General features: G+C 43.4%; 1 protein-coding gene across 7 annotated transcripts in view; it reads left to right on the top strand.

Moving 5' to 3' along the window:
• The window catches only part of dapk1 (death-associated protein kinase 1), a 252,251-nt gene that overhangs the window by 175,740 nt on the left and 62,150 nt on the right, over positions 1-14,361 (top strand). For all 7 annotated transcript variants that reach the window (XM_085985055.1, XM_085985078.1, XM_085985086.1 and 4 more), the window contains exons 15-17: positions 126-224; positions 3,720-3,917; positions 11,049-11,246. In XM_085985055.1, the coding sequence (XP_085841181.1) occupies positions 126-224; positions 3,720-3,917; positions 11,049-11,246 (495 nt within the window). The remainder of the gene's footprint in view (positions 1-125; positions 225-3,719; positions 3,918-11,048; positions 11,247-14,361) is intronic.

The raw sequence follows: 14,361 nt of genomic DNA, 5'->3' as shown, positions 1-14,361 counted from the left end.
AGCTGCAAATGCCCTTATGAAATGGGTCCTTAAAAAGGGAAGTTAAACTCTGAATAATATAGTGGGTTTCAATTCATGTGTAACCAGATTTTTTAATTTTTAGTTTTGTTTATATTTCACTGCAGTCTGGTGAAACTGCCCTCCACGTGGCGGCCCGTTACGGTAATGTGGAAGTGGTACGGTACCTCTGCAACGTTGGGGTTAATCCAAATCTTCAAGACAGGGTAAGAGCTTATAAAATAGCTTATAAACTGTCTCAAAAATGACATTTCAAAGAAATCACAATTCCTACCCCAATAGTGACAACACAATTAAGCTTGTTTTTTTTGGGTCATCCATTGTACTGGTATTTGCACATAATTCATGATCATAAAGTGAATATGGAAGAGAACTGGAATAAAGAATCATGCTCAGAATATAATCCAGTATTATCTCTCATTCCAGCCATTTCTCTTCCAAAGAGATTGTTAAGGAACTAAATTTGATGGTTTGTAACAAATGAAAGTTGAAAAATAATCCCTATATTCTGAAAATGAAACTATTGATGGAGATGGCTGTTTACTAGCAAGTTCCAGAACTAGTAAATGTTTATGCATCTATTGTCCTATAAAACAGTAAGAAATTTTTAAGTGGCTTCTATCCATTAGATATACATCACTTCTGTAGACTGGGATAGATTGAAGTCAACAAACATTCCTTAAAATCCTAAATTATTGATCAAAAAGGATGTGTAGGTTTTAACATTGGATTTCACACATCTTTTAGTATCCCTTTTACTTAGTTTACAGTTATCTTTTTTCAAAAAGTTTTTTTTTCTTCATCCTGTCCTGAAGATGGTGACTCTTGTTGGAGTACTTTTCTATGGGTGCCTTAGCTCTCCAGTACCTCATCCAAATGGCCATTCTTCATGTGAGTCTGGACATGGGGTGTTGACAGGCTATTTAACAGTGGGAGCATCACATCTGGGCCTCACTCTATCTTCAACTGATGTCCATGTAATACTTTCCAACAAGAGTTATTGAATTGATCTGAAGCAGGACCTTTTTGTTGAACCTTCCCTTTCACAGCCTGGGAACAGTGAGGCCGATTTTTGTTGTGCCTCAACTACTGGCTCAGTTGGATCAGCTAACTCGACAATCATTAGGCATCTTGCCTAATCTGTGTGGCTTAGTAACACATCCATTGATGGGTATAGTTTACATAGTTATCAGTACTTGTGGACAGATTTTTGTATCATCTGCAGAATATCAATAATACTCTTCTCTTTCTTCATGGGCTGGCAATTTCATGACCATTCTTTGTTTTTTTTTGCTACACAACACACCATTTGTCAACTGAGGAATTGGATGCCCTAATTGTTTCCTGACTTCTGGTAATACTATTCTTGCTACCTGTTAGGGGACAGCCTCTATTTTTTCCCTTCCTCCCTCTGGAAATTGAAATCAAGGATTACAGGAAATGAATTAAATGCCCTTTATTGTTAGAATGTGGATTTTTTTTTTCAGCAGAAGGCACTTAACAGTTGCAAGGGATATGTATGTAGGTTTTGTGTATGGCATACAATATCTGCTACTGCAACTCTTAAGGTCAGTCTGTTGGTGCTCCCACATGCTGTATCATTGAATGTTGGGAAGCCTATTTGAACCCACAATTTCCGACACAACATGTTCTCAATCTTGGATGTATTGTACGACAAGTGAGGGATTAGACCCAAGGCCAATAGTTTCTCTGCAAGGAAGGATGCAGAACATCCTGGAAACTTCTCATACATCTCAACAGCCAGCATGAGTAGATCTGACAGTTCTTCTCTGCTAGAAAGTTGTGTGAAGCTTCCATCAGCAGTGAGAAAAATGATGTCAAAATGAGGCGTTATAAATGACAAAAAAGTGATTGAAGACATTTTATAGAAATAATGCAAAATTAGCTTCTGTTCGAACTACTTGCAATCAGTGATTCATGCATGAATCACTATGTCAAGCAATCCTATTGAAGCTCAACCAGTGGATTTACAGCACTATAGGTAAGGAGATAGAAACATAGAAGATAGGAGCAGGAGTAGGCCATTCGGCCCTTCGAGCCTGCTCCGTCATTCAACGAGATCATGGCTGATCATCCAAACCCTAGCACCCGGTCCCTACACCGACAGCCATCCCACCCAAGCCCTATCCCCGTAACCCCACGTATTTAATCCCCCCTAACACTAAGGGTCAATTTTTATCATGGCCAATCAACCTAACCCGCACATCTTTGGACTGTGGGAGGAAACCGGAGCACCCGGAGGAAACCCACGCAAACACGGGGAGAATGTGCAAACTCCACACAGACAGTCACCCGAGGCCGGATTTGAACCCGAGGTCGGATGTAACCCTAAAAGTGATATGTTGAATCTAATTTTCTGTAGCAGCAAAGACACCCACTGATTTGGTTTGAACAATGCAGATTTAGCCAGTACTGATTATTTAGCCATGGGGCAATAAAAATAAAGAACTATAAATTTTATCGAAGGCCCATGATATTTATGGAATACTCAACAGAACATAAAGGCTCTGTACTTTGATACTGTGGATTCAGAGTTCACAATCATACGATTCATGAACAGTTGCAGCTCAGGTATGCAAGGGCAAGTTAAATAACCTTCCAAACATTTTTGAGTCTAATATTCATCATACAGTGGCAGTGTGAGTGAATGTTCCTGTTAGCTTCCTTTTCCTTCCCCTAATTTAACCCCTGTGCTGAGATATATATGGTACTATACAGGAGTGGCTTATTTGCGTGCGACCCCTTGACAGTTGTCAACAGGCTTTTTCCCTCCAGGGTGCATCACGCACAAACCTGATTCTGTCCCTGTGCAATATCCACATACTTGCACTTTAGCAAGGGCCACTAGATGGATATAAGGAGCGGAGATCCTGGGTGATATGTTTTCCCACCGCTGAGATCAGCTAGCTGAGCAGAGACCCAGAATCGAACCTGGCACTCTGTGATCTAGCAGCACGTCATCCATTGCATTTACTGGTTCAGCCACTGGATGAGCCCATTAGCTATATTTAATTTTTCTTTAAGAAATCAGAATTTTGACACTACCATACAATATCACCATCAGATACAAATGGGCAATCTGAAGGCCATTCACCCCACCTTAGCTGATCCACCCTAAAATTCCCCCATCACAACACCTGACTGTTAAATGATTCTAGGGTTTGCATCTTCACTGTCCTAAGTGGAAATCCATTACATGTGTTGATCACTCTGTGTGAAGAGGAACTTCTTCACATCCATTTAAGAATAGTCAAGTATGATGTCTGATTTTTGAAAATGCTTAGTTAATGTTACTTAAATAGGGTTACAAGGTTTTGTAAATTAAGCTAACTGGTCAGCCAGTCAGACTGCCCAGTTCCACGAACTGACCATAATAATTCTACCTCTAACTCGAATGCCACTTAGCAACAAAGTTATGTCAAACCACAGAGTGTAAATGGAGGCAATGATAGTTGCTTTAATCTGTTTCTTTCGTGTGTTTTAAGTACTTGAAGTTGTCAGTTTTTTCTGCTATTTGTATATGATCTGATTATAACTTTGGTACTTCCCTATTGTGTGAATGGAGCCATTCTGTCCACAACTTTGATTCATTGCACAACAGAACCTCACGCACCAACACTTGTGCTTAACTTATTCACTGTTTTTAAAATTGTAACCTTTTTTATTTTTCATTTCACTAGGACCAAGAAACCCCTTTGCACTGTGCAGCTTGGCATGGTTATTATGCTGTGGCCAAAGCACTCTGTGAAGCTGACTGCACTGTTCACATTAAAAATAAAGAAGGAGAGACTCCCCTCCTGACTGCAGCAGCGAGAGGCTATGTGGATATTGTGGAGTGTTTGATGGAACATAGTGCCGAAATAGATGAAATTGACACGGTCAGTTCTGAACATACGACTTGTATTTGAATTTCCAATTTCAAATGTTATAAGTCACTTCCTTTAGGAGATTGATTTTCACATGCACTCTGTGGTCGGTGTTTTTCTGTAGGCTTTGCTGTTAGCAATGGAGCTAGTTGATTGGAATCTTGGCTATGTGTTAATGCTATTTTGGCAATAAAGCCAGTGAAGACCACCGTTGCCACCAGTAACTACTAGCATGTTGTGCTGCACTTTTCCAGCGTCTGCAATAGCCCTGTATTTACGTTTGTTCTTACGAAAGTGATATTTCAACATTGGTCATGTTGTTCAGTTCTTGACATGTGAAGGGATTGAACACATGACTTGCCAATGAGTCACTTCCGATGTTTAATGTCATTCCGTGAGAGCAGACCCATTGTCCCCAGCTTGCAGTTATGATGTGATGTGTATTCTGATTACTTCCTGCAGTAATTCCTGCTGTAAGGAAGATGAGCACATTTACACTGACATTGTTTAGTTAGGATTGCTGGAGACCAGCAACCATGCACAGACATCCCATGTTTACGTTGTTAAATCTGGCTCTCATTCCAGCAGCAGAATTGTAAATGCACAAAAAAAGTGAATGTACAATTCTGCTGCTAGGATGAGAGCAGGATTACACACACAGAAATCACACAGAAACCCCACAGTGCAGATAGAGGCCATTTCGGCCCATCGAGCCTGCACCAACACATATCCCACCCTATCCCCATAACCCCATGTATTTAATCCCCCTAACACTAAGGGTCAATTTATCATAGCCAATCAACCTAACCTGCACATCTTTGGACTGTGGGAGGCACCCGGAGAAAACCCATGCAAACACGGGGAGAATGTGCAAACTCCACACAGACACAAGAGAAAACGCAGGGAGTGGCACATGGATGCCAATCTCCTGCAATCCAAACTAAATAAACGCCATTGTAAGAGCACGTTTTGGTTATAGTCTTCTGCTGAAATCACCAAGTACCTATATACAATGAGCGAGAATGTGCCAGATTTTCAGACAATGCGCAATGCAAGTGTAACCCTTGTGTAAGTAGAATTCTTTGTTGATCTCACTGAATTTGATATTTCTGCAACCATTGAGTTATTTCTCACGAATTTATGTGTAATGGTTACAAGCACGTGATTTTCATTCCCACAATTACCGAAGTAAGCAGAAATGGCTAGAAAATTGCAGAAGTCTTAGTTTGTCAAAATGGTACATTTGGACTTTCAAACCTTCACAACCAGTGAGCTAGTACAGGTCATCAAACCGCTAAGGAACCAAAAGGTCAGGTATAGATTTTCTGTAACGCTTCAAATGGAGAAATTAAGTCAAATCCTTACACTGTTTACTGCAGCATCAAGAAAAAAGGATTGCAAGTCAATTTCTAGGTTATAGATACAAAATGTTTTCTTTCCTCTGAAATTGCATGTGACCCCTTTAAGATATAAATGAATGTCATAACGGCACAGACTGAGACCATTCGGCCCATCGAGTCCGTACCGGCTCTCTGTAGAGCAATCCAGTCAGTCCCATTCCCCCGCTCTATCCCCATAGCCCTGCAAGTTTATTTCCCTCAAGTGTCTATCCAGTCTCCCCTTGAAAACACTGAGTGTCTTCGCTTCCACCACTTCTGTCGGCAGCGAATTTCAGGTCATCACCTTGCTGTGTAAAAAAAGTTTTTCCTCCCATCCCCCTGTATCTCTTGCCCAAAACCTTAAACCTGTGTCCCCAGTCCTTGTACCATCAACTAGTGGAAACAGCCTTTCCCCATCTAGCCTACCCAAACCCGTCATAATCTTGTACACCTCTATCAAATCACCCCTCAACCTCCTTTGCTCTAATGAAAACAAATCCAGCTTCTCCAACCTGTCCTTGTAACTAAGATCCCCCATCCCCAGAACCATTCTGATAAATCTCCTCTGCACCCTCTCAAGTGCCTTCACATCCTTCCTAAAGTGTGCTGACCAGAACTGGACACAATACTCCAGTTGTGGCCTAACCAGCACTTTATAAAGGTTCAGCATAACTTCTCTACTTTTGTACTCAATACCTCTATTTATGAAGTGGAGATGCCGATGTTGGACTGGGGTGGATAAATGTGAGAAGTCACACAACACCAGGTTATAGTCCAACAGCTTTATTTGAAATCACAAGCTTTCGGAGCGCTGCTCCTTCGTCAGGTGAAGTGAAGAGATGCATATAGGCACAGCATATATAGTCAGAGAACACTGCCAGATGATTACAGGTAATCTTTTCTAACTGCCCTTTATCACACCTCGGCAGAGAGATAATCACAGCAATCAAAGGTGTGAATGGTGTCCAAACAGGTCAGTCAGGAAAACATTACATCAAAGAACAATGAGGTAGGTCAAATGTTGCAGATGCTGGGGTCTGTAGAAAAACAAAAAACGATTTTTTTTTTGCTGGAAATCACAGCAGGTCCGGCTGCATCTGTGTAGAGAGAACAAGCATCTGGCAGTGTTCTCTGACTATATATGCTGTGCCTATATGCATCTCTTCACTTCACCTGACGAAGGAGCAGCGCTCCGAAAGCTTGTGATTTCAAATAAAGCTGTTGGACTATAACCTGGTGTTGTGTGACTTCTCACATTTGTCCACCCCAGTCCAACACCGGCATCTCCACATCATGGCTACTATCGACACCACAAACTGCCGGCTCAAAGTGGAAAGGATCTCCAAGAAGATCGCGCATATCGACACAGACATCAAGTTTCGACAGAGGTGCAAGAAAGCAGACAAGATCCCGAAAGGACTACAGATCACGAACCCACTCAAGTCGACCTACAACGATGACGACGAACACCTCGCTAAGGCCATCCCCACACCTCCACCACTATCCTTCAAACAGCTGCCTAACCTCAAACAGACCATCGTTCGCAGCAAATTACCCAGCTTTCAGGAGAACAGCGACCACGACACCACACAACCCTGCCACGGCAACCTCTGCAAGACATGCCAGATCATCAACACAGATACCATCATCACACGTGAGGACACCACCCACCAGGTACATGGTACATACTCATGTGACTCGGCCAACGTTGTCTACCTCATACGTTGCAGGAAAGGATGCCCCGGAGCATGGTACATCGGCGAGATCATGCAGACACTGCGACAACGGATGAACGGACACCGCACAACAATCGCCAGGCAGGAGTGTTCCCTCCCAGTCGGGGAACACTTCAGCAGTCAAGGACTTTCAGCCTCCGATCTTCGGGTAAGCATTCTCCAAGGCGGCCTTCGAGACACACGACAACGCAAAATCGTCGAGCAGAAACTGATAGCCAAGTTCTGCACTCATGCGGACAGCCTCAACAGGGATCTTGGGTTCATGTCACGCTACATGTAACCCCACCTGACGTAGAGTCATCCAGACTCGAGTTGTCGTTGGCTTGTTCTCTCTACACAGATGCGGCTGGACCTGCTGTGATTTCCAGCAAAGAAATTTCGTTTTTTGTTTGTTTTTTTGTTTTTCATACAGACCCCAGCATCTGCAACATTTGACCCACCTCATTGGTCTTTAATGTAATGTTTTCCTGACTGACCTGTTTGGACACCATTCACACCTTTGATTGCTGTGATTATCTCTCTGCCAAGGTGTGATAAAGGGCAGTTAGAAAAGATTACCTGTAATCATCTGGTAGTGTTCTCTGACTATATATGCTGTGCCTATATGCATCTCTTCACTTCACCTGACGAAGGAGCAACGCTCCGAAAGCTTGTGATTTCAAATAAAGCTGTTGGACTATAACCGGGTGTTGTGTGACTTCTCACATCTATTTATGAAGCCCAAGATCCCATATGTTTTGTTAATCTCACTCTCAATATGTTCTGCCACCTTCAGGGACCTATGCACATTAACTCTCAGCTCCTTCTGTCCCTGCACACTCTTTAAAACTGTGCCATTAAGTGTATATTGCCACTCCCTGTTCCTTCTGCCAAAATGCATCACCTCATACTTCTCTGTATTAAATTCCATCTGCCCATTCTGCTAGTCTTTCTATGTCCTGTTGCAGTCGATTGATATCATCATCACTGTTTGCCACACCCCCAAGTTTGGTGTCATCGGCAAATTTAGAAATCCTACTCTGTATTCCAATATCCAAATTATTTATATATATCAAAAAAAGCAGTGGCCCCAGCACTGACCCTTGGGGAACACCACTGTCTACCATCCTCCAGTCTGGAAAACAGCCATTTACCGCAACTCGCTGTTTTCTGTCCTTAAGCCAATTCCTTATCCAAGCTGCCACTGACCCACCTATTCCATGAGCCTCAATTTTGTTAACCAGCCTTCTGTGTGGTACTTTGTCAAACGCCTTCCTAAAATCCACGTAGACAACATCTATTGCATTCCCTTCATCATTCCTTTCTGTTACTTCATCAAAAAATTCAATTAGATTAGTTATGTTATGGTAGAGATTCATATAGACCGTGAAGGTCTTGCTTGCAATCCTTGGAAAGCGGAAGATGGATTAGAATACGACTGGGTTGGTTATGAGGCTGCTCGCTTGCACCCAGTACACATGTGAACGTGCACACGTATGGCCACTGGTAGTTACAGTCCAATCTCACCGATGATAGATAGGTATGTGAGCATGCAACTGTGGAGCCATAGCCCAGATGATATATCACTGCTTTTGAATAAGAGTAGGCTCAACTGGGTTAAGCAGTGAGTAGCTCACGCATGCAGACTAGCAAGGTGCTAAATTTGACCCCTGGTCTGTGCTGAGCTTGCTGATCTCCATGTGCGTAATGGTGTTATAATCGGTTGAAGCACATCTGGTGTGGAAAATCAGCCAGAATTCCTGCTCTTGATGACTGGAACTTGGGCAAGAAAGCAAAGCCCTACTTGTGTTGTGGAACCAGGTGAAATCTCAAAGGAGGTTGGGAGGGAGGGGAATTACTGAGCAGGAAAAAGAAATGGAGAAAATTGGGAAGAGAAACTGGTGATTGGGAGTGCTTTGCAGTTTCTGTACTCCAGAGGGCTGAAAATGAAGTGAAATCACAAAGATTCCACAAGGAGATTAGGGAGGCAGAATCCAACAAATAGCTAAGCTGTTTATTTGCATGTTGGGCCTAAAGTTGCTTCCCTGCTCATTTTTAGGAAGTATCTAAAGTAACGCCTGGGGTATTTTTGCAAAGACCTTCTTGCTTTTGCTTCAAAATTTCCTGAGTATGTGATATTAATACACAAGTTGTTAGCAAATGACACATCAGTTAAAACATTTCTCCATTTAATACTGGTTGTGATGGAGAAGTTCCAGTCAACTGCTCTGGTGGTGTGACCAGTTTCCTCACATGCAGCTGCCATGCTCAAGGGCATTCTTGGTACTTTAACGAGTTTCTAAAACTCCCGTCATGCGCACCACTCAACTGCTTGAGAGTTGGAGTTGACCGGGGTTGGGGGGGGTGTTGTCTGCCATTTTATTTGGATTTTTCCTAGATCCCTTTCCTAAACAAGAGTCCTCTTTCTATGTCAGATGTGCCCTTTTCATAATTAAATCCTTACCGCATATTGGGTAGAAATTGGACTGAGCCGGTTTTTGGGCCCAGAATCGGAGCTGTGGAGGCGCGACTTCTGCTGAATCAGGGGAGCACTCCTGCACGCGGTGGCCGAAAAAATTAAACTTCTTACCTTTTGGGCGGCAGCCGCTGAAGAATCCTGAGCAAAGCAGGCCTGACTCCTACCCCACTCGTGAGGTGACAAATTTGTCAAAAGGGACATTTAACAGGTGTCAAGCCCCTAATTTACATATTAAAGGGGGGTCTAACACCTGTTCCGCAAGATAAGGGCTCATGGGGTTGGGGTAATGTATTAGCATGGACAGAAAGCAAACAGTAAAGATAAAAGGGTAATTTTCAGGTTGGCAGGCTGTAACTAGTGGGGTGCCGCAAGGATCAATGTTTGGGCCTCAGCTATTTACAATCTATATTAATGACTTCGTTTAAGGGATCGAGTGTCATGTATCCAAGTTTACTGATCATACAAAGCTGGGTGGGAAAGTAAACGGTGAGGAGGGCACAGAGCCTGCAAAGGGATATAGACAGGTTAAGTGAGTGGGCAATAAGGTGGTAGTTGGGAGTATAATGTGGGGAAATGTGAGGTTATTCATTTTGGTAGGAAGAATAGGAAAACAGAATATTTTTTAAATGGTGAGAAACTATTAAATATTGGTATTCAGAGAGATTTAGGTGTCCTTGTACAGGAAACAGAGTTAGCATGCAGGTACAGCAAGCAATTGGGAAGGCAATGACATGTTGGCCTTTATTGCTAGAGGGTTGGAGTACAAGAGTAAGGAAGTCTTGCTACAATTGTACCCGGCTTTGGTGAGACCACACCTGGAGTACTGTGCACAGTTTTGGTCTTCTCTAAGGAAGGATATACGTGACTTGGAGGCGGTGCAACGAAGGTTCACTAGATTGATTCCTGGGATAAGGGTTGTCCTATGAGGAGAGATTGAGTAGATTGGGCCTATACTCTCTGGAGTTTAGAAGAATGAAAGGTGGTTTCATTGAAACATATAAGATACTGAGGGGAATGACAGGGTAGATGCTGAGAGGTTGTTTCCCCTGGCTGGAGAGTCTAGAATTAGGGGGCATAGTCTCAGGATAAGGGGTTGGCCATTTAGGACTTGAGATGAGGAAGAATTTCTTCACTGAGCTTTGTGAATCTTTGGAATTCTCTACCCCAAAGGGCTGTGGATGCTGAGTCATTGAGCATATTCAAGGCTGAGATAGGTAGATTTTTGGACTTATGGGGAATCGAGGGATATGGGGATTGGGTGGGAAAGTGGAGTTGAGGTCGTAGATTATCCATAATCTTATTGAATGGCAGAGCAGGCTCGAGGGACCGTATGGCCTACTCGTGCTCCTAATTGTTGTGTTCTTTAGGTGTCCGCCCAGGACGACGTAAAAATGGGCCACATAAATGTGGCAGTAGGACCAATAACTGCGCAGATTGGGTGCAGTCCGTACCACTGCTAAATTCGTATGCTTTGCGCCCATTTCCCACCCGAAAAACGGGCGCAACACACAGCAATTTCTACCCTGATATGTTTTGCCACAGAGCTGTAAATGTGTTTCATATTTTTCAGGATGGTCACACAGCCCTGCACCTAGCAGTACGAAGATGTCAAATAGAGGTGGTGAAGTACCTACTAAGTCAAGGATGCTTCATGGATGTGCAAGATCTACATGGTAATTCAGCTCTACACGTAGCCTGCAAAGATGGCAACATAGCTATCGTTATGGCTCTTTGTGATGCAAATTGCAACCTTGATATAACTAATAAGGTAATGTCACCATCATTAAAGCTTTTCTGTTTTAATACATGTTTTGTTTTATATTTGCATTTCCCTTCCATAAGATTATATTATACACATAATATATCATTTGATTCCTATACTGGATCAGTTAAGTCTCGCTGCTTCTTGCGGGAGAATGAACGTCCTTTCCAAAGGACAAACTACTCATCACTGGATGGACAATACCCACTCGGTCAGACATGTAGACATTAGGTGAAGACAGTGATGGAATTCAGTTGTCCTGTAATCCTGTAACAGCACTATTACCTCTGGAGTCCCCTCCTATTTCTCATCTACATTCTGCCCCTCAGCGACATCATCCAAAACACATCAGGTTCCACATGTTTGCTGACGGCACCCAGCTCACCACCACCTCTCTCTACCCCCCCACTGTCTCTGATTTGTCAGACTGCTTGTCCAACATCCAGTACTGGATGAGAAGAAATTTCCTCCAACTAAATATTGGGAAGACTGAAGCCATTGTCTTCGGACCCGCCACAAACTCCATTCCCAATCCACCAACTCCATCCCTCTCCCCGACAACTGTCTGAGGCTGAGCCAGACTGTTCGCAACCTTGGTGTCGTATTTGACCCTGCTATGACCTTCCAACCACACATGCGGTCCATCACCAAGACTGCCTAAATTCACCTCCGTAACATCACCTGACTCCGTCCACTGCTGAAACCCTCACCCATGCCTTTGTTACCCCTAGACTCGTCTATTCCAATGCACTCCTGGCTGGTCTATCCCTTCATAAACTTGAGCTCGTCAAACTCTGCTACCCGTATCCTAACTCGCACCAAGTCCCGTTCACCCATCACCCCATGCTCGCTGACCTACATTGGCTCCCAGTCTGGCAGCGCCTCAATTTTAAAATTCTCATCCCTTGTTTTCAAATCCCTCCATTGCCTCACCCCTTCCTATCTCTGTAACCTCCTCTAGCCCTACAACTCTTGAGACCTCTGCACTCCTCCACTTCTGGCCTCTTGCACATCCCCAGTTTTCTTCACTCCACCATTGGCAGCCATGCCTTCAACTGCCTAGGCCCTAAGCTCTGGAATTTCCTCCCTAAACCTCTCCATCGCGCTCTCTCCTCCTTTAAGACGCTCCTTAAAACTTATCTCTTTGACCAAGCTTTTGGTCATCTTTCTGAATATCTCCTTACGTGGCTCAGTGTCAAATTTTGTGAAGCACCTTGGGATGTATTACTACACTAGAGGCACTTATATAAATGCAAGTTGTTAAATGGATTTCTATTGCCTGCGATTTTCAAATTTTGGGTTACCCACAACCACATAACCTCCATATATTCTAGGGCGATCGCAGTTTTGTTAAACGATATGTAAATAATATTACAAATATTTGCGAGGTGTCAATCTGTCAGAATCATGAAGGGATATTACAATTTTACCTCTAGTCAGACATGTGACATTTTCAATAAAAACAGAAAATGTTGAAACACTCAGATGGTCAGGCAGCATCTGTGGAAAGAGAAACACTGGTTTGGCCTCAACTGGAGTATTGTGTCCAATTCTGGGCACCGCACTTTAGGAAGGATGTGAAGGCCTGAGAGAGGGTGCAGAAAAGATTTACAAGAATGGTTCCAGGGGTGAGGAACTTCAGTTATGTGGAGAAGCTGGGGTTGCTCTCCTTGGAGTGGAGAAGGTTGAGAGGAGATTTAATAGAGGTGTTCAAAATCATGAGGTATCTAGACAGAGTAGATAGAGAGAAACTGTTTCCATTGGCGGAAGGGTCGAGAACCAGAGGACACCGATTTAAGGTGATTGGCAAAAGAACCAAAAGCGACATGAGGACAAACTTTTTTACACAGCGAGTGGTTAAGATCTGGAATGCACTGCCTGAAAGGGTGGTGGAGGCAGATTCAATCGTGGCTTTCAAAAGGGAATTGGATAAGTACCTGAAGGGAAAATAATTTGCAGGGCTACGGGGAAAGGGCGGGGGAGTGGAACTTGCAGAAAGCTGGCACAGGCTCGACGGGCCGAATGGCGGCCTCCTGTGCTGTAAACCATTCTATGATTCGAAGGAAGGATATACTTGCCTTGGAGGCAGTGCAATGAAGGTTCACTAGATTGATCCCTGGGATGAGAGGGTTGTCCTATGAGGAGAGATGGAGTAGATTGGGCCTATGCTCTCTGGAGTTTAGAAGAATGAGAGGTGATCCCATTGAAACATATAAGATTCTGAGGGCGATTGACAGGATAAATGCTGAGAGATTGTTTCCACTGGCTGGAGAGTCTAGAACTAGAGGGCATAGTCACAGGATAAGGGATCGGCTTTTTAAGACTAAAATGAGTCATTTCTTCACTCAGAGGGTTGAGAATCTTTGTAATTCTCTGCCCAAAGTGCTGTGGATGGTCAGTCATTGAGTATATTCAAAACTGAGAGAGATAGATTTTTGACCTCTAGAGGAATCAAGGGATAAGGGGATAGGGCGGGAGAGTGGAGTTGAGGTCGAGGATCAGCCATGATCTTATTGATTGGCGGAGCAGGCTCGAGGGGCCGTATGGCCTACTCCTGCTCCTAATTCTTATGACTTGAGCAGATCCCCACGAGCACTTTTTAAACATGGCTTGTCACTATAGTGGAGTGGTAAGACAGCCTTTCCAAGGGAGTCTCACACCAATGTGCTCTGGAGTTATACTATCACTTTTGCATCACTGTGTATTGTGTTGTTTTGCTTTATCGCAGAAGTAGCAGTGCTATGCTTTACATTGCCATCTACTGCTAAATACAGCCATTAGGCCTCCATTCCAATGCTCGTGTTTCATACATCTTGCACTCTTTCTAGTCCACACAAAAGCAGTCAGTTAAACCAGATGCCTGCATGTTTAACAATGATAAGTGATCCTTGTTTTTCAGTTCCTAACTAAATGTTTTTGAACTAAAGATCGATTGTGCACAAAGTGCTTCCTGTTTTTTTTTCTTCCCAATTTTTTCTCTCTTGCCTGTTGGCAATCATTATACCAGGCTGAGGTTCTGTGGGGGCCCGAAGCCCTCCAGTACCTTACCCAAGGGGCCACTCTTCATGTGTGAGCATAAGCATTAGCAACTGTCAGCCATCACAGCTGAGCCATTTATGTC

Source organism: Somniosus microcephalus, chromosome 1 (assembly GCF_052327205.1).
Source record: "Somniosus microcephalus isolate GS21.2 chromosome 1, FLI_Smic_1.0, whole genome shotgun sequence".
Taxonomy (NCBI): domain Eukaryota; kingdom Metazoa; phylum Chordata; class Chondrichthyes; order Squaliformes; family Somniosidae; genus Somniosus; species Somniosus microcephalus.
This window is presented reverse-complemented; position numbering and strand designations above follow the sequence as displayed.